At 41.6% G+C, this 19,336-nt stretch overlaps 2 protein-coding genes across 3 annotated transcripts in view; one reads left to right on the top strand and one right to left on the bottom strand.

Annotated features, from left to right (window-relative positions):
• Window positions 1-2,361, bottom strand: part of mllt3 (MLLT3 super elongation complex subunit) — a 50,485-nt gene extending 48,124 nt beyond the window's left edge. Inside the window, exons 1-2 of one of the 2 annotated variants that reach the window (XM_086197769.1) lie at window positions 2,203-2,361; window positions 1,194-1,374 (exon numbers count right to left, since the gene is read on the bottom strand). In XM_086197769.1, coding sequence (XP_086053895.1) covers window positions 1,194-1,374; window positions 2,203-2,214 — 193 coding nt within the window. In that variant the 5' untranslated portion in view covers window positions 2,215-2,361. The remainder of the gene's footprint in view (window positions 1-1,193; window positions 1,375-2,202) is intronic. The other variant, XM_086197771.1, reaches the window with a different exon arrangement.
• A 4,053-nt stretch (window positions 2,362-6,414) lies between these two features.
• focad (focadhesin) overlaps window positions 6,415-19,336 on the top strand; it is a 42,859-nt gene continuing 29,937 nt past the window's right edge. Inside the window, exons 1-7 of the mRNA XM_086197328.1 lie at window positions 6,415-6,486; window positions 11,506-11,701; window positions 12,118-12,192; window positions 12,922-13,076; window positions 14,323-14,421; window positions 18,757-18,858; window positions 19,015-19,243. Coding sequence (XP_086053454.1) covers window positions 11,648-11,701; window positions 12,118-12,192; window positions 12,922-13,076; window positions 14,323-14,421; window positions 18,757-18,858; window positions 19,015-19,243 — 714 coding nt within the window. The 5' untranslated portion in view covers window positions 6,415-6,486; window positions 11,506-11,647. The remainder of the gene's footprint in view (window positions 6,487-11,505; window positions 11,702-12,117; window positions 12,193-12,921; window positions 13,077-14,322; window positions 14,422-18,756; window positions 18,859-19,014; window positions 19,244-19,336) is intronic.

Genomic DNA, 19,336 nt, shown 5'->3' with positions numbered 1-19,336 from the left:
TCCAAGCTGTCCTGGTTGTTGCTCCGCCCACTTTGCGCCATCAGTCAGCTGAATCTTTCCAGGAGCTTTCTGCGTTCAGGAGTGCACAATAACATCTCCGGACAGTTATTGGCCATGTTGCCAATAGATTGGTATCAGCTCAACCAGCCGATACTCAAACCACCTTCGCTTCGCTCGCGTCTCTTTATAAACAAGATGAAAAGGAAACAGTTCGCTCCAAGTCGGACTTACGGGCTATTCTGAATGTTTTGGAAAGACTTAAAGTGTTACTTATTTAAAGTGGGCGCGTTAACATGCGCACTAATTTTCTACCAGCATTCTGAAAATGTAGAAAGGTCGTGTAAACAGCTTGATCCAGTCGGAAATGATGACATCAGTTATTAGTTCTACAAGAATTTCTTAGACACAAATACATCTAAGTCAGGATTTTAACTCGAGCTTTAGATTGTTTACATCCAGACCTGGAAATGCGCTAGCTTAGTGCTTGCTTTATGCTAGCATTTAGCTTGCTAACAAGCGCAGAAAAACTCTCACTGAACATCCTGACATTCATTCAAAGTCCTTCTTTACCATGTCACCACAAGAAAATAGCTTTCCAAACTTCCTTTCATGAGTGCACTTTAAAAGTAATTTTCCAATAAAGCCTCACAGTTCGTCCTACTTTAAGCAGACAGGAAGGAAACAATGTTTGCAAACTTCAGTTCCACCTTTTGTCTTTCTGTCAGGAGTCACTCGTTAGAATTTGCTAGCAGCACGTTGGCCGATTATTAGCGGAATATTAATTTTCCCTTTTCCCGTAAACACCTCAGTCGGAATATCATTGTTTTTGGAATAGGGCGTAGAGAAAAAAAAAAAAGATGGACTATTGAGTGCATGTGTCAGTGTTCACAAGGGTTTTGTTTTTTCTTTTAGAAAAACTACAAACAAAAAAATACTACAAGTATAAAATCTGAATATCATATTAATTTGTTTTTACACAGACAATATCAAGCACAGTAAAATCAGATATCGTCAAAAATTGAGATACGGTTCATCCATATCTGACTCTGCCCAGTGGCTCTAGACAGGAATATTCTGTTAGAAAATAAGAATTTTGTGTTTCCTTTTTAACAGCAAAAACAACACACACACAAAAAAACGCTAAAAAAAAAAACCCAATCAAATCACCATCAAGCAGAAAAAGACGCTCTTACCTCTTTTTGGTTTAGGAAAACTTTCATGCAGGTGAAAAACAACTTTCTCCACAAAATGTTGAATGTTGCTGTGTTCAGGTCCACGAACAAACACCATCCAGTCGTGGGTGAAACCTTCCACAGTGGGTTTCTTCCTGACCTGAGCGCGGTGACCGAGTTCTAGTTTGACCTGAACGGCACCCTGGAAAGATAATACAAAGAATATGTTGCACTGGGGCTCACATAGAAGGTTTTCATCTCAGATTCATCATCTTCTTCTTCACTTGCATCAAACCAGTTCCTCCAACTGATGGGGGGGGGGACGTGATTTGAAGGGGGAAATGATTTCTTCATAACACCATGCGCGTGAAAAGCGCACTATCATTCTAATGTGTCTAATTTAATCTATAATCAAATGTCTAATTTAAAAAACTGCTTTGTTTCATTAGATTTTGTCAGCAAATGTCAAAACGACACACCCGGAAATCCTGACATTTTACTCCTAAAATATATACCGGTACATTCTCGGTAAATCCCACATGAGGCTGCACACATTTCCACAAACTTGAAAGCACTGCAATCTATTCTTCTATCAGCCGGTTAACTTCAGATCCATTAACACAAGTTAACGGGAATAACGAGGGAATTCCCCTCCTGCGTTGGTTTTTTTTTTTTTATGTCACTTTTGCGCACTGCTTGTGACATTTTGCGGACTGAAGGATGGGTATTTCTGGCATTGCCTGCTCCAGGTAAATGTATATATTTTTGACAGATATAAATATTCTTTAAACAAAATATTCATAAAAGCGTCACTGGTCAAAAAAAAATGTTTGTGTCTCATTAAGACTCGAGCGGCACGTACCGGCTACAGCTAGCTAAGCGCTTCTGAAAATCCTGGTTACGGAGTGAGAACCACCGACTCCCTCCGGTGTGACAAAACAGCAAAATGTCCAAACACACTTCATGAACCGGGACCGAGCAGGACCCCCCCGCACCCACCTCCCCTAACAACCCGGGAATGTCTACTCACCGAGCTGGCCATCCTTGAGGCCCCGCGGTACTGTTAGTTCATGGAGAACGAGTTTGGAACGTGAATAAAGGTGCGCACAGTTTGTCAATAGCGGCGGACATGGTCTCTCTTCTGCGCTGAAGTCGGATTCCAGACTTTCAAAGACTCACCGGCTGTCAAAACCACGTAGCCATCTAGAGAACATCCGGTATGGAGTTTCAAAATAAAACCCAAACGCTTACGGTACTCGTCCCAAATTTTTTGGTTTTGGTTTGGTTTTTATGAACTTGTTTGTTTGTTTGTTTGGATTTTTTGAATAATGACTTTGTTATTTTCAGTGTGAGTGCAATTCATATTGCACATATAGTCTATTTTTTTTATTATTAATTGTTATGTTATGTTATGTTATGTTATGTTATGTTGTGTTGTGTTGTGTTGTGTTGTGTTGTGTAATGTTATGTTATGTTTTATTATGGGGCAGCGAGGCTCAGAGGCAGATTGCCCATCTAGCAACTGAAGGGTCGCTGGTTCGATCCTCACTTCCCCAGGTGACCCTGTCCAAGTGTCCTTGAGCAAGATACTGAGCGCCTAATTGCTCCTGATGGCCCTGCGATGGACTGGTGACCCATCCAGGGTGAACCCCACCTCTCGCCCAATGTCAGCTGGGATAGGCTTTGTTCCTCTTAGCTTGCTTTCCGTTTGTGCAGATTGTTAGTTGAGATTTTCTTTGGGTATTTTCTTCTCATTTTTTGAATTTTTTTTCATGTTTATATTGTGAATATTTTTCCACAGTTTCTTCCACTCATACCGCATCTATTACTTGGTATTAAGTATTGATTGTACTGCAGTGGTCTATTTCTTTATCTGTCTGTGAGACTAATAAAGGATTGTCTTATATTATCTTTTAGCTAAGATTACCTTAGCTAGCTTGACTTAGCTTAATGTAGCTTCTGGCTAGGTGCAACAATTTCAAAAAGGTAAATGTCATGAGCACCCATTACCTTTTAAAAAAATAACTTGTTTAAAATGATTCAATCGCAACGTGTAATCATATTGCAAAGAAAACTAAAAAAACATGTTCATCCCAAACAATATACTTGTTTAACTGTATTCATCCGAGATTTATGCAGTTTATATTCTTGTGTGTCTTATCTTCCAATCATTTATTTCTACATGGGAAGCTGAAGATGACCAAGACCTGTGAGGTGACCTTCATGGGAAAAAAAAGAGATGCCAGGAAAAAAAGGGTTATATGAATGCAATTACATGTATTATTTCCTGGTTAAAGAATACACATAAGGTCTGTTAAAGTCTGTTATGAGGGTATTCAACCCATTGCCAGGAATTTTTGATGCGGCACATATAAACCAATAAATCGGGCCTTTATTTACAGATGTGCTATATTAGATTAATTGTTTACTATTCTTTATATTCAGCAATAAATGCACCGATAAATCAAGGCAGAAGCCTCATGATACCCAGTACTCTTCTGCACAATATACTTTCTTTTCCGTCTACTCTAGTCTTTTATTTTGAATGCCAGGTTACTCTATTTCCGCTACTTCTCTATCTTAATTCGGCTGCCCTGATAGTGCCGGAGGGTAACGCGCACGCGCAGCTCGATTGCACCCGCCGGGGCCGGAGACGGAGCACGAGAGGAAAAAAGCCAATGAGAGAAGAGCAGACGAGCAGTAATTATGTTGCCTTCAGGTCCCGGACGAAAACCGGCGACTACGACGTGTGTTTGTAGTTGTTGTTGTTTTTTTTTTGTTTGTTTTTTTAACGTGTCAGACATCATTAAATGTGGATTAAAAACGTCACCGCAATACTTCTTCTACTTCCGATTTCTGAAAACGCAAACAGGAAACAGGTGACTGTATACCTGTTGGCTGCATGCATATGCAGTAGATGTGTATATGTGTGTGTGTGTGTGTGTGTGTGGGGGGGGGGGGTGTTCATGTAGATCAGATCCTATTACCTGTCGATTTATACCACAGTCGATCACCGAGAGATTTAATCTACCGACATTGATGAAAGCTGGTTAAATTTACAGGTTCATGTGGAAATGGAGCTGTTTTCCTTCATTCTGAGTCGCTGACCGTGGATCTGTTTCGAATTCTGGAATGTCGGGTAAATAAAACAAAGGATTTGACAAAAGTTTTGTTTTTTTCAAAAAGTTTTAGCTGTTAAAAAGGGGGGAAATGTTTTCTCTTATTTCTATAATTCTGAGGAAAATCTTTTGTGGTTTTGTTGAAGCTGCTGATAATCAGCAGCAGGTGTGTGACTGCGGGTATGAAAGTGATGACAAATATTTGGCAGCCAGTTTTCCAGAGATCATTTCATGTCTTTCAGTTATCGATGCCATGCAATTTTAAGAGTTTGGGTTCTTTTAATTCCCAGAATGCAACACAAAAACACAGTTATATGTATTATAAGTCCCATGAAATAAAACCCCATTTACTTCTGCGTCAATTGCAAATAAACCTCTTCAGGATGCCAAATATGTTGAAGAAAACCTGCACTTTTTTTTTTCCTATTTGGCACAAAATACCCGTCTTTTCTCTTCCTATAACAAATCAATGGAGTGTTTGATGACTCATCCTGCACTCAGGGGCATGTACTAACTTTGTGTCCAGTAGAAATGCTTGCTCTGATTTTTTTCATCCCTCCCCATGTCCATCAAGTGATGAAATGAGACATTTTCTGATTGTTATAAAAAATAAATTTATAATGATAAAATAAATTGTTTTGAGCTTAAACCGATTAGTTCGCATCTGTTAGCTAACCAGGACCGCGCGGAAAAGCGGGAAACACTTCTTTGGTCGTCCTGTTGACGTCAAATTGAAACATGAATACATCACAAGAGGAGCATTCGTTTGTTTATCCGTCTTTGTGATTCATGACTTCATCGTAAGTTGATACGGTGAAAACTGACTGTGACAGCAGCTGCTCCGTCGCTGTTCGGCCTCCAGGCCTGTGAACACTCAGGGAAACAGGAGGGATGGCGGAGATGGTTGTGTTCAGTTTGTGTTTTTAGAATCAGGAGGATTTCAGATCAAGATGTCTGGTGTGTGTGTGTGTGTGTGTGTGTGTGTGTGTGTGTGTGTGTGTGTGTGAGGGAGGAGGGTGCACTTTAATATTTTTAGATACATATCGGGCCCTACTCTTACTAAAGTATCTTCTTCTTTACTGAGTTTGTTCACGGTGAGAAAAAAACTGGATTAAATGTATCCATCCATCGTCATCTTCCGCTTATTCCTACACATTAAGGGTCGTGGGGGGTGGAGCCTATCCCAGCATCTATGGGTTGTTCACCCTGGACAGGTCACCAGTCCATCACAGGACCAACATACAGAGACGAACAACCATTCACACTCACACCTACAGTCAATTTAGAGTATCAATCAGCCTTGTCCCCTCTTGATGTCTTTGGACTGTGGGAGGAAGCTGGAGTACCAGAGAGAACCCAGCAGGAACAGGGAGAACATGGAGACTCACACAGAAAGATCCTGTGCTCCAGCCGGGGCTTGAACCTGGAACCTTCTTGCTGTGAGGCCACAGTGCTAACCACTGCACCACCGTGCAGCCCATTAAATGTATCATTTCTAGTATTTTTTAAATGTTCTTTTTTAATAGAAATTCACAACGTTTACAAAATGCAAACATCCTATAAACTACTTTTTGCACTGATTATTTTGACCGTAAATATCAGATATACCAGATCAGTTACAGATATCAGCATATGCGATATTGGCCATTAAATAAATTAAGTATAATGCATCACTACTTGTATGGTTATTTAGTGGATTAAAAATCATGTGTTATTTTCTCTCTCATCCACTACGCCAGAAACCTCTGCTTGAGTAGCTGTCAGCTGATTATATTTTGTGATATATATCAAGTAACAACAACATATTTAAGACTTCTAGCAAATATCTGGCTGTGATATGTCAACCTGTAATGAGAATCTTGGAAATGGCATCATCTGTTTTCCACTCTGTTCCTCAAGTGTGTGCAGAAGTCGGACCAAGTTTCATTTCTAACACAAACCGCATTTGTATTGATGTTCATAAAAATCACTTTCAAATTTTGCACCCAGTTCATCTTTTGCTTTGCCTGTTAATGCCTGTTCCTCTTTTGAATACTGTCTAAAACTCTATTGAGGTTTTAAATGGCTTTAAATTGATAAAGGTGGCTGTTTTACAGAATAATTAACATGCCATTAGTGCCAGAAGTACAGGCAGGGCTTGACCTACTTTTGGCCCTCGGTAGCCGCCGTAGTTCCTTGCTGGCTGGATGAATCGGGTAAAGTTTGTCCGTTAGTGATCCACATTGACACTTTTATTTCACTTTAATGGCTTTTAAGTGCTAATGAACACGTCAGCAGAATATACTACAGTCTACCTCGTTAATACAGGGCCAGTTGAGTAGTTTTAGCTTGTGTTTTGTAGCTATTAGCCGTGTTAGTTAGCATAACCTCACATTGTCGCTTGTTAATTACAATTAATTGTGTTGTAATTGTTAAAAACGAACAAACGCTGGTTGCGGTAGCTTGTTCTCCAGTTATAATTGTGTGTTATTTCTTACTGACTTAGTTTAGTATGTGCGATATGGTACGGGAGCTGGAATTAGCTTGAGCGGAGAACCTCATTGAGAATTCCGCTGATTGTATCAGCATTTATCTACCAGCACAAAACGATGTGGCGCAAAACGCCACCGGAAAGCCAGAGTGACAGACACGGTTTTACTTTGGAATTCGGCATCGCTATAACCCACCAAACGACACGTGTTTTATTATTGTTGACGTGTTTCTGCTCAGCAGAGAGTTGCAGCGACATTGTGGTGATGTCAAAGCTGCCCGGTGGAGGAGGGTAGATAGGAACGTTACTGTGCTTTGAGCAGCATCATCTATTGATACTAGTCACTGGATAAGCCAGTCAACAACTCTGTCACAATACTAGTGGATTGGAGCATTAGTGTGAGTCATGTCCTGCAGTAGGTACAGACGAAGCATCACCGCTACCACGCAGGGATGCACGGTAATATCGGTACATTATCGATATCGGCAGATGTTAGGCATTGTTGAAATGTATCAGTGTCGGTCTGTCATTGATGTGCTTAATAGATGATTCATGGGCTTTTCCTAATCTTCTGGAAATAGAAAAAGATCAGTTGTTTAAGTATCGGCATAATATTAGGAATTGCTATTTCTAGTAACACATATATATATATATATGTGTGTGTGTGTGTGTGTGTGTGTGTGTGTATGTATATATATAAATATGTGTATATATATGTGTGTGTGTGTGTGTGTATATATATAAATATATGTGTATATATATGTGTGTGTGTGTATATATATAAATATATGTGTATATATATGTGTGTGTGTGTATATATATATATATATATGTGTGTGTGTGTATATATATATATATGTGTGTATATATATATGTGTGTGTATATATATATGTGTGTGTATATATATATATATGTGTGTGTATATATGTATAATTACATTATTATTACATATTATATATATATATATATATATATATATAGCTCAAGTACTGGGGGAGGGGGGTTAGCAACATGATTTCCAGAATGATTGCAAAAATTTCCAGAATAGTATGAATAAACTGTGAGTGGCACGGTGGTGCAGTGGTCAGCACTGTCGCCTCACAGCAAGAAGGTTCCAGGTTCAAGCCCGGCTCGAGCACAGGATCTTTCTGTGTGAGTCTCCATGTTCTCCCTGTTACTGCATGGGTTCTCTCTGGTACTCTGGCTCCCTCCCAAAGACATCCAATGGGGACTAGGCTGGTTGATACATTGACTGTAGAAATGGCTGGGAGAGCCAATGGTTGTCTGTCTCTATGTGTTGGCCCTGCCATGGACTGGTGACCTGCCTGGGGTGAACCCCGCCTCTCGATAGGCTCCAGCCCCCCCGCGACCCTTAACTGGATAAGCGGTAGAAAATGGATGAATGGATGGAAGGAATAAGTTGTGTTATAAATTAGTGCTATAAATTCTATAGAAATATGAATATTTAATAATTTATAATATAATAATTATTTATCTAAATCCCCCCTCTCTCGATCTCTCTCTCTCACACGCACACACACACAAACACACACACACATATATATGTATATGTGTGTGTGTATTTATATATGTATATAAATGTGTGTATATATGTATGAGTATATATATATATTTGATATGATAATATCAGCACTTGATCTGCATCAGCAGATATTGATCAGTATCACATCTGCATATCAGATATCAGGAAAAGTTCAACAATCTGATTGATAAGCATTTTACATATGAATATATTTTGGTTAAATATCAGCTGTTTTTCACGCATTGTAACATCGATAATATGTCTAAAAGTAATGTCTTCCTTGACTTCCTGCTTTCTCCTCAGTCACTTTCAAATAATGTAAAATAAAGGAGCATTGATGAATCTTTTAACTTGTACGAGATGATGTAATAATCTTTGTCAAACTACAGACGCGTGTAGGTAGCGAAGTCGCGGCGTCGTGTCCGCTTGTCATGAGTCGATCAAACCATCCAGCTGATCTATCAGGAGTCGCCGGTGCTGTTGTTTCTCTGACGTGGCAGTCAGAAGCCCTGCTGGGCACCTGTGACGGCCACTAAAAGCTCCCAGGTGTCCTGTGTGGCATGTGGCGTTTTTTGCAGCAGCACGTTATTGCACAGTAAAGCCTCAGCAGTGTCATTTCTAAAGCGCTGTTGGCTCAACACTGTTCATGCATTGTCCTCTCTTCTATTGCTAATGCAGACCTAGCAGTACAGGCCAGCCTATATTGTTGTGCTGTAAGGTAAATATGCTGTAGAAACCACTGGAACTATGGGATGTACAAACATTTGGAGCTTAAACCAGAGGAAAAATCCAGCTAATTCTAAACTGCAATGTTTGCTTTTGTTTGAGTGTAAAGTTTAGCCAGCCACCTCCTGCTCAACACTGCATGGATGGATTGAGTCGATACTGTTATTTTCTCTTGTTGTTTTTTTGAAAAGAGTGTAACATATGCTTGACATATTACACATGGATGTCATGATAGCTGGCATGTTGTCATACGATTACCACCAAAGCAGAGTGCGCTAAAGTCTAAGCTAGCGTGAGGTTTGGGTGACAGCTGTGTGTGTCAGCAGGTGAAGCCTACTCACCTGTCCGTGTAGTCACGTTCAGCAGTTTAGAGGCGAGAGAGCAAGTGTGGAGCGTGGAGCCGCTGCTGGACAGTACGGCAAAGCAGGCTGGCTTATCATGTAGATAACAGTGAGGGGGTGGGGTGGGTGGTGCGGGTGTGGGGTGGGGGAGGTTGGGTGTCTGGCTTTTGGGTGGGGGAGAGTAAAGCAACATGAGGCTCATGTTCCCTGTGTTTGGAGTAAGGTTAAACTGTTATATCACGTTACTGGAACTGAAACTGGGAAATATTCCCATTAAGAAGTATTTTGGCAGTTGTACCTTTATATCTTTGTATCTTTCTGGCACTGGGAAATATTCCCAGTTAGAAGTATTTTGGAGGCTGTACTGTGTTTATTTTCTAGCTAGAAATGTCTCTGGATACATTTTTTTTTTCTCAAATTGAGAAAAATTTCCTTAATACACCGTTTATCATCGCCAGAATATGTCAGTACTCCTTGATGTTTTCATCTTTCTGACAGTCAGAGGGATTAAACAAATCTGAGCCTGACTGTGGGAAATAAAATGTAATCATTTAAAATACATATTCGACTCAAACAAACGCGTATATGCATTTAAAAGCGACAACAAAAATAAACAAAAAAACAACATAAAATTCTGTGCAGCACAACAAGGAAGCCAGTGAGAAAACAGCTGAAGTGCAGCATGCAGGAAAAACCTCCACAAAGTCTGTTTTTCAGTATTTGTATGATACATTTTAATATTTATTTGTATATTATATTTCTGAGTGTGTCCACATTTCTTTCTCTCTGCTGGTGTTGTTAATCTTCTATGATGTTGGAATAGTGGAGCTTCTCCAACTATTTCTATTGATTATTGATTACATTAAGCATTGAAAGGCATCGTCGAGAGACCAAAGTGTAATTTGGACATCAAAGTAATACAAATACAAGTTAATATTCCCTGCCTGTGCGAGAGGAGGAGACCCACCTCCACGTAGACACCCGGTCTCCTGGCTGAAAGACCAGTTTGCCGCCCTGCACTGGAAACGTCTCGTTAGCCCACCTCCACGTCAGTAATGCCAAGAAAGACAGTTTTTGCACTTTATGGATTTTTTTGGACCAGATATACTCCCTCAAACACAAATTTCTCCCCAGAATTCTCAACTTAAATTTGAGTCACTGGACTTGTGTGTGTGTGTGTGTGTGTGTGTGTGTGTGTGTGTGTGTGTGTGTGTGTGTGTGCGCGTGCGCGCAAATCCGCACTTGCAGTTTGATTTGCAAAGCAACCCCCAAATTCACACTGATTTTTAAAAGGATTGCAGATGTACAGACCTTTGATATCTCTGTCAGTAAAGTGATTGTGGAGGTAAAAAAGTAAAAAAAAAAAATCAGAGTTAGTAAACATGTCATGACAAATTGAAGGTGTCTTCAGTCCGACCCAAAATGGAAGATGGATTTCTGGAGCCGCGATGCTAGCAGGGCTGAAGAGGAATAAAATCAAGCTGCTGAGGCGTTAGTGACCTCTGACAGCTGCTGGTTAGCAGCCGTACCACATGTCACCAGGTCAGTAGACAACCTGACCCAGGCGATTTGTCTGCCTAGCAACCTGCCTGAAGTGAATAATTGAAAATACTAAATTATGTCACAGCCTGAGGGCATGTGGGAACTTTCAAAGAGACGGACCTCCACTGAGTGGCGCCGTCACTGCGCCATCAGGAGGTTACATTTATTCATTTTTTATTATTGTTATTTTGATTTTCGGGTCAGTTTGATATGCTGAGAACAGCCACCGTAGCGTTTGTGACGCCTGTCCCGAAAATGAGACTCTGACTTAGAGAGAGGATAAGAATGATAAGTTGGATACGACAAATCATCTGAAAACGGAGTATGTTAAAATGATCTAAAAAAACTGGACATGGAGTTCATGTTAAATTAACTGAGATTTGATATCTTTCTTAAAATTATCCAAATCTAACAGATAATTCCGGGACTTTTCTCCTTTTTTTTTTTAACAGAAAAAAAGATGTTAACATTAACATAAGAACAGAACGTGCTGAATGCCATTGAAACAGCATAAGCCTGACATGTTGAAAATGAACAGATTTCGAGGCTTCTCATGTGTCGGTGATGGCGCCTTATTTGCTTTCCCTCCAGGTTTTTCAAGGTGCGATGGTAAAGACAGCCGTTACGTGGGAGGCTGCCGCCAAGCCTCATCCCTGAAGCTGCAGACGGAAGCTCCCCTGACGTGTCCCTGATACGTCCTCCTCTCCGCTCTCAGGCTCCAGCTGCAGACTAGATGGAGGGTTTGAAGATGCAAATCGATTTCGGCAGCCCCGTCATCCAGGCCCAGGTGAGCTGCTGACTCATGGTCACACTCCATACTTGCAGGGGATGTTCATTAAATCTGCTCCAACCCCGATAGCGTCTGATATCTTCTCCTTTTTTAGATTCATACTCGCACTGAATATATTTTCTTTTACACATTTTAGGGAAAAACCTCTAACTTAAAAAATTAATTTCTGATCTGTTTGACACAGATTTAATGTGCTTTCTGACTGTCTTTGTTGAAACTCCTCCTCCATGGCGTGCTGGGTGCCCGCCCCGGGATGTCAGGCTGATTTGGGTCCTTGTTGGGTCTCCTGTCATCCTCATAGCACTGAAAATCAAGATTTCAACCTCTACAGTTTATCTATTTATTCATGTAAATCTGTCTGAAATTTAGATTATGGATGATAAAGCTCGCTTTGTGCTACTTTTCTTTTGCAGACGGTGAGAAATCTCATTGCCTCCGTACTAAAGGAGAGAGGACAGAGTGGGGTCATCAGCCAGTCCTCCCCGCAGGTGAGTTCCTTCAGGATAGGATGAGTGTTGTCCAGACTCTCATCCCCAAGCATTTCGATTTATTTCTGTGCAGGAGAAGAAGCATCACTAATTTGTCACTGTTTGAATTACCTGCTCGTGACTCGGGTCCGTTCCTTTTGTGAATTGAAGTTGCGTTTTTTTTCTCTCCGCCTGCTGCAGAAGGTTGACGCAGTTTTGATAGAATACATCAGTGTTTTGTCAAGGCAAAACGTGCGGTGATACCTTTCTGACGGAAGTATAGAAATTTACCAGCATGCAAATGGTACGATACAAGATTAAGATGAACATCTTGGTTTGGAAAATATCCCTGCGGGGGAAAAAAATCACGCCACTAAACCATGAATAATGACACAATATTGATAATTCCTCATAGTAGGGGGGATTGTATCTGTCAAAATAATCACCATTTGGTATTTTATCAAGACCCTTCAACCTTTATTTTGATGCCAGTGCTTTGTAATGTGCCAGGGAAGAGAAGCAGAGCTGAGAGGAATTGATAAGCTCAGCGGTGTTTGATTCTGATGTACTGGACCCTTAGGAACGGGTTCTGGATTTCCATCAAGTGTGTGCCGTGTTCCCCAGAATTGGAGGAAAGATGATAAAGTAACAGAGATGACTAATAGCCCGGTGCCGTTTAGGATCGTAGAGCTGTTTGAATTTCTGTGTGCGTGCGTGTGCGTGTGTGTGCGTGTGTTGCGTGCGCGTCAGGGCTCGGCGCTGGAAGCTCTGTGGCTGCAATGCTGCAGTGACTATGCTGTGGTGCGTTCAGCCTGCTGTGACGCTGTGGTGCTGCTGGTGGATCAGGGTCATGCGGACCTCCCCTTCATCCTCAACAGCGTCCTCAACCTCCTGCCCTCTGCCAGGTACCGAAAACACACTCCTGCAGTAGCTGGACACCGTGAAGTACTCCCACCCTGTACCATGCAATGCGTGTTTTAAAACTATCTGCAGGAAATCATATAAGTCCTCCCTTTATTATTTATACATTTTCCACAAAACAGCTGTGATGCAGCAGTAGAACGCAGTATAAAAACAACTGAACACTGATTCTCAAGTTTCGTGTGTAAGAAGTTGCAGACTATTTCTTGGCTGCGAAAGCCATGCGCAGCTTCCCGGAGGTTAGCGGGTGTGGAACCATTATGTAGACACAAAGACCCGAGCTGTCCTCCACGGCCATCTGGTAACCCTCGCTAGAGCTGGAGGCTGCACAGAAGCTCTGGCTGGAATCGACCGTTGTTCATTTTGGAAATAGTGCCAACATCTCCCTCAAATATCCGCCTGTGTACGGACGGAAATATCAAGTGCTAGTCAGTGATGTCTAGTGGAGAGTTTCCTCCCTTTGACTAAGGCTCGGTGTCAATCTTAGCCTCCAGTTGTCCACCAAAAAGGTGGTACGTTTTATAATTTGCATCAAGCTAGTGGCTATTGCTCACAACTACTAACAGCAAAACTCTCCAAAAATGTTCATTTACAAACTTTCAAGCGCATCATCTGTCCCACTGTTTGCTCAGTAATCCCTGAACACTTAGATTTTAGCTGAAACACACAAAACAGTCCTTCGGATTTGTTGCTCATCCACGTTAGCACCACGGGGTGATTTCTAGCCTTCTTGTCCGCTCAAATCAAAGTGTTTGTCGATTTCTGAGCGTACAGCTGCAAAAAGGAGACGCAGATATTCCGTGTTATGCCAATGAGAGTTTGTAATCTACGTTTTTTTGACAGTTTCGCTGTTGTTAGCCGTCAGTTGCTATTAGCCTCAAGCTAAACAGACAGGGCTGGCTCTTTCTGCATTTGGAGTCACAAAGAAGTAATGCAGGGGTGAAAAAAAATCTCTTTTTGAGTTTGTGATCGACAGTACATCAGAGGCAATATATGGGTGAATTGTGGCATTGAGATTCAAGATTCAAATAACTGGATTTATCTCAGAGGAGATACACACACACACACGCGCGCACGGCATCGCAGCTTTCGCACAAAGACATGACCAAACCCAGTCAGACTTTGTTTTATGTTGCACTTAATTTCATTTCCAAACATGCTGATGATGAATTAACTGTTACTCAGTGTGTCGATGGTGATTTTCTGCTCTGTGTTTGACCCGGTGAACAGAAACGTCCAGGGGCTGATTAAAATCGTGGGACGGCTGTTGCAGATGCAGGCAGATCAGAGGGAGCCAGGAGCACCCTTCACCTGCCCGTACTCCATCAGGTCAGCCTCTGCTGCGTGTTCTAGTGTTCTAGTTTCAGAAGTTCTCACTTTTACTTGAGGAGTTACAGGAGCAGAACGATAGTAACGCACTCACATTTGTGACGTTGGGTGTTGGAACAGTAGGAAAATGTAGCTCCCGATGAGGACATCGTGAGCAAAGCAAGTTATTTTTACTCTTAATTGTCACTCACAAATCATCGTGTTGTTTTTAGTGTATGGGCTTGAAAGCACATCAACACCCCAAAATCAGGAGAAGGACCTCTTGACTTGGGATGTTGGAGTTGATCAAAAATGACCCTCGTTACTGCAGTAAAACATTTGAAAACCAAAAAAAAAAAAAAGCCCAAAAAAGGATTTAGGCATCAAACCTCCTGTCCAGGAAGCACATGAAGAAGCGTGGTATTTCTACCACAGTGTTACGTAAAATGGTATGTCCCACACACACACTCACAAACACACACACAAAAAAATCAATGAATTAAAAGTTAATATTCTGAACAGCTCAATATTTACAAATAGAGAATAAACACACACCAAATTGTTACGGTTTACAGCCTTCATCGTCTGAACACTAGGCCACGCCCCCTCGAGGTGCCAAGGTTTGGTTTTGCTCAGAGAGGCAGCGTGAAAAAGGAGAAAGTTCTTCTTCAAGGCGAACCCATTTACCTGCACATTTCAGAATAAGATGGAGAAGTATTAGAATTCATATGTCACGAGTTCTTCATGGAGACCCTTGACCTTCCTCTGAAGTGTGTAGGAGCAGAAAAGAGTACTTGAGGTGAAAAAATCCTTTGTGACAAAGAAAATCAGCAAATCTTCACGTTTGAAAACCAAACATTGGAACTGAAATTAAATGTCCATCTTTCATACATGAGTGAGCTCAGAGCTTTGTTTGACCTCCAAATGGCGATTCATTGCCATTAGAAATATTGCAGTTTCGTGTCATTATTTAAAAACCAAATGCTTTGTATTTGCTTTAGTGTAACTGAGAATAGCTGCCATAGTAGTTCTCAGTCACTGGAGACATTAGTGTGTGTGGTACAGGTCAGAATGGAGGCAATCAGAGGTTGGATGGAGGCCTCCCCACCCTCACCCACTCACCTCCCAACACACACACACACACACACACACACACACACACACACACACCACTCTGCACCTCTGCCAAGATCTTGGGGCCTCCTTAATCAGTTACAGCGGGCGATAAAAAGACTGAGCTGCTTTGTAGCATTTCTTTTCCTCCATCTTTCCCTTCCTCCCTCCTGCTTTCCATGATTCTTTCTCCCTCTCTCTCTCTCTCTCTCTCTCTCCACCTTTTCGCCCCCTTTCATTGTGCTTCTCTTGTCTCGTTCGGCCCTCATCGCTGTCTCTGCTGTCTGCATCTGTCTGGCGGCCTGAACCTCCCCGGTGGGAAGATGAATGTGTTGAGGGCAGCAGGGTGGCGCCATTGGCCTGGCGGTCTGGCCTGTCATTGGTCATTGGGGCTGGCACTGCTGGGTAACTGTAAATGCTGCGGGATTAATGGAAGATGCACACTGGTGCCCATTGTTGACCGTCTGCTGGCCGCGGCCCGGAGCAATCTGCCAGAGAGACTTGGAGCAGCTTCAGGCCTGAGCAGGATTAGGGAGGATTCAGGGCTCCGTCCGCCACTCCAGCTCGTTTCTCATGTGATGTCAGTCTGCTTGTCCCCACGCAGGCTACCCCGTACCCATAAACCATCTGCTCTTCCTGCTCAGGTACACTCACGTGGTCATTCGCACGTTTTTAATGAGATAAACACCCTCCATTAGGGAGTAAAGGTTGAAAAACTTGAAGAATTTTAGTAGCGAAATGAAAATCTGATCAGTTAATGTCCTTTGCTCCTGAGGAGAATTGCAAGAAGATTAATTGAATTACCGGTATAAGAATACATAAAGTACACAAAATTTTTTATTATTTCAACTTCAAATTGCATACATTAATTGTCATATGTAACTATTTATACTTTAACCTCAACAGTTTAAGTAGTCTGAAAGGTTTGACCACATTTGCAGGATGAGAATTAAATATAAATGTATTAATTTTGCATTAGAATCCAGTTCCTATGCGCCCCAAAAGGGCTTTTATTTTGAAATTCAACATCAGACTGAACTGAAATGATTGTTTGGTGGATTCCTTTTGACACCATGCCTTGATTTTTATAGTTAAATTGTTTTGTTATTGTTATAAAATGGGGAAAAAATACAAGCGCTAGTTATTGGTCAGTGCAAAAAGTGTTTTTTGCAAAATTTAGTTTGAAGTAATTTTGATTATATGGCAAATTTGAGCTTCTCAATCACTGTCAAAGTTACATTTTTAAAGCTTTTCATACTTGTTTTTACAGCTTCCGGTTTATGATTCATGATGTAATTTTTGTGATTTATTGATTTTTTTTTTTTAAACATGCCTTTTACATACATGGATATATATATACATACGTGGATTTGGGGTTACACTTAAAGTATCAAAAATACCAATAATAGTAACAGTTAAATTGCCCAATTTTGTGTTCTAATTCGATATGTATTACTTCATTGACATGACAGTATTGCTATATTTGGGAAAACCCAATAGTCTGCTGTCAGCGTTCTACCAAGTACTTTTTCTTGTGACAAGCTAGTAATTGGGTGATATTTGTGTGCTATGGGTTTCGACCGGGATGCTCGGGAGGAACGGAGATGTTCTGGGACACATTAGTCTGCTGGCACTCTGTTGAACTTGGAGTTGAACCAAATTTTTTTTAAAAAAGAGGACGAATGTGGACATTTGGACTTCCTGCCTCTGTCTTTGTGTGTGCAACTGAAATGTCCTTATTGGTGAGAGACTGATGTATGGAGACGGCCGCAGGGAACCTGTGTGTGTGTGTGTGTGTGTGTGTGTGTGTGTGTGTGTGTGTGTGTGTGTGTGTGTGTGTGTGTGTGTGTGTGTGTGTGTGTGTGTCTCCCATCAATCTTCATATGTCTAAGTGATGTTAAAGTGCAGGAAGGAAGTTCATTGACTAAGAGAGCCTCTGTCAGTGACATCGTGTGAGTGAGACACACACACACACACACACACACACACACACACACACACACACATCGGTCCTGTTATGTTAACCTCTGGCCTGTCTTTGCTGAAATCTGAGCTATACACACACTTCACCTTGAGTTTGACCTGTTTGTTTTATCTGGACTTCTAATAGGTTTGCACAGAGAGACAGAACGGGTAAAGAAACAGACCACCTAGAAATACTGCTGCATTCCTCAAAATTTCACTTCTAAATGATATAAAACGAGGAAAAACTTTTGTTTACAGAAATATATGCAATTTTGTCTCTCTTACGTAAAATGTTTAAAATGAGTAAAAGTTCTGCAGGTGCGGTGCTAGTCCCAGGGTGCAGCAACAGTGCCCTGGCAAAAACAATATAAACCACATTCTATCGGACAAACTTGTTTATATATTCAGTGTATATCTTTACTACTACTCACAAACATAACCTGCCTTATTTTGTGGTCCAAATATTTTTTGGAACTTGTGGTTCTCTACGTGTAGCTTGCTGCTAGCTTGAAGTTTCAAGCAGCAAAGGGGGAAAATGGCAGAAATCGCAAGACTGACATAAAGTGAAATAAATTTATACCTAGAATTTTTTTCCTTGTAAAATAGACAAGGATTCATGAAAACCTTCACCAAAGAAAAAAGATAATTTTCCTGTAAAAACTGGAAATGACTGACCGGAATAAACAGTACCTGGGTTCCCGTCACCCTGTTTTTATGCACGTTATGAAGATTTGCATCAGAAAGGGCGCATGCAAACACCCGCTTTCAGATCCTGTAGTTGGAAAACTTGACTTCTAGGGAAAAGAGTTTATGGGTAAATTGAGAGATGGAAATATGTCGACTAAGTTCCCAGGTTGTGAACATTGAACTCATGTGTTTCTGCTAATGCCGTATTTCCCTTTTCTCTATAACGCGTGACGACATGGCAGGTGACAGACAGCAACAACGACAGATCGAGTGGACTGACAAAGAAAAGTCCAGAACATTCCTCCGCTTCATCTATGAAATAAACATCCTAATAATATGTTGTCAGGGCGACTGCTTATGTGTTTCCAGTTTGGAACCTCTACTTCTACATACAGCCATGTTAGGAAACATTGCCTATACCGCCATCTTCTGACCAAACGAGTTTGTTCGCTTCAACTGCTTGATGGAAACGCACTAAATTTGCATTTCTTTTTTTGCGAACTTTCAAAATATTCATTTCACATGATGTGCAAAACAAAACAAGGAGTCAGAACTCCTGTGTGAACTTTGTTGTGTGTCGGTGGGTTCCAGGAGCAGCCCCCACCCGTACATCACAGCCCTGGAGAACCGGCCGGACTGCTGGCCGGCCCTGCTTCCAGAGATTGATGACTTCATTCAGCAAGCTGCTGACAGGCAAGCTTTGCCGCAATAGAGGCCTTGAACTCACCATCCAATCAACCCCTCCCCATCACACTGCTGTCACGTAGTAAATGCATCACACCACAGCATATCCAGCGCAATGTGGAACACATTCTCCAACAGTTTTTTTCTTGCATCCAACCACTGCAGAGGGGAACCCGCTTACATCACCATGCTGGCCCCCTTCCTGCGCTACCTGTACTGCGAACCTCAGAGGAAACCCCAGCACGCGCTCCTCCGCCACAGTCTCCTGAGGGTGCTGCCGCCGCCATTACAACTAGGAGCTTCGTCGGTTCCTGGGAACAGAAACCAGGACAACGCCTCCCCGGTGACTGACAGACTGCTCCAGTGTCTCTGCCAGCTGGTGCCACACTTCCAGGTGACACGGAACGGCTGCATTTGAGCAATAATACACATTCTGAAATAGGTTATTGTTCATGAAATGACGTAACCAGTGTATTTTTACGCCTGT

Source organism: Aulostomus chinensis, chromosome 24 (assembly GCF_037954235.1).
Source record: "Aulostomus chinensis isolate RoL2024-O1b breed Wild chromosome 24, RoL_Achi_v1.0, whole genome shotgun sequence".
In the NCBI taxonomy this organism is placed as follows: Eukaryota; Metazoa; Chordata; class Actinopteri; order Syngnathiformes; family Aulostomidae; genus Aulostomus; species Aulostomus chinensis.
Note: the sequence above shows the minus strand (reverse complement) of the source record. Positions and strands in the feature narration are given on the sequence as shown.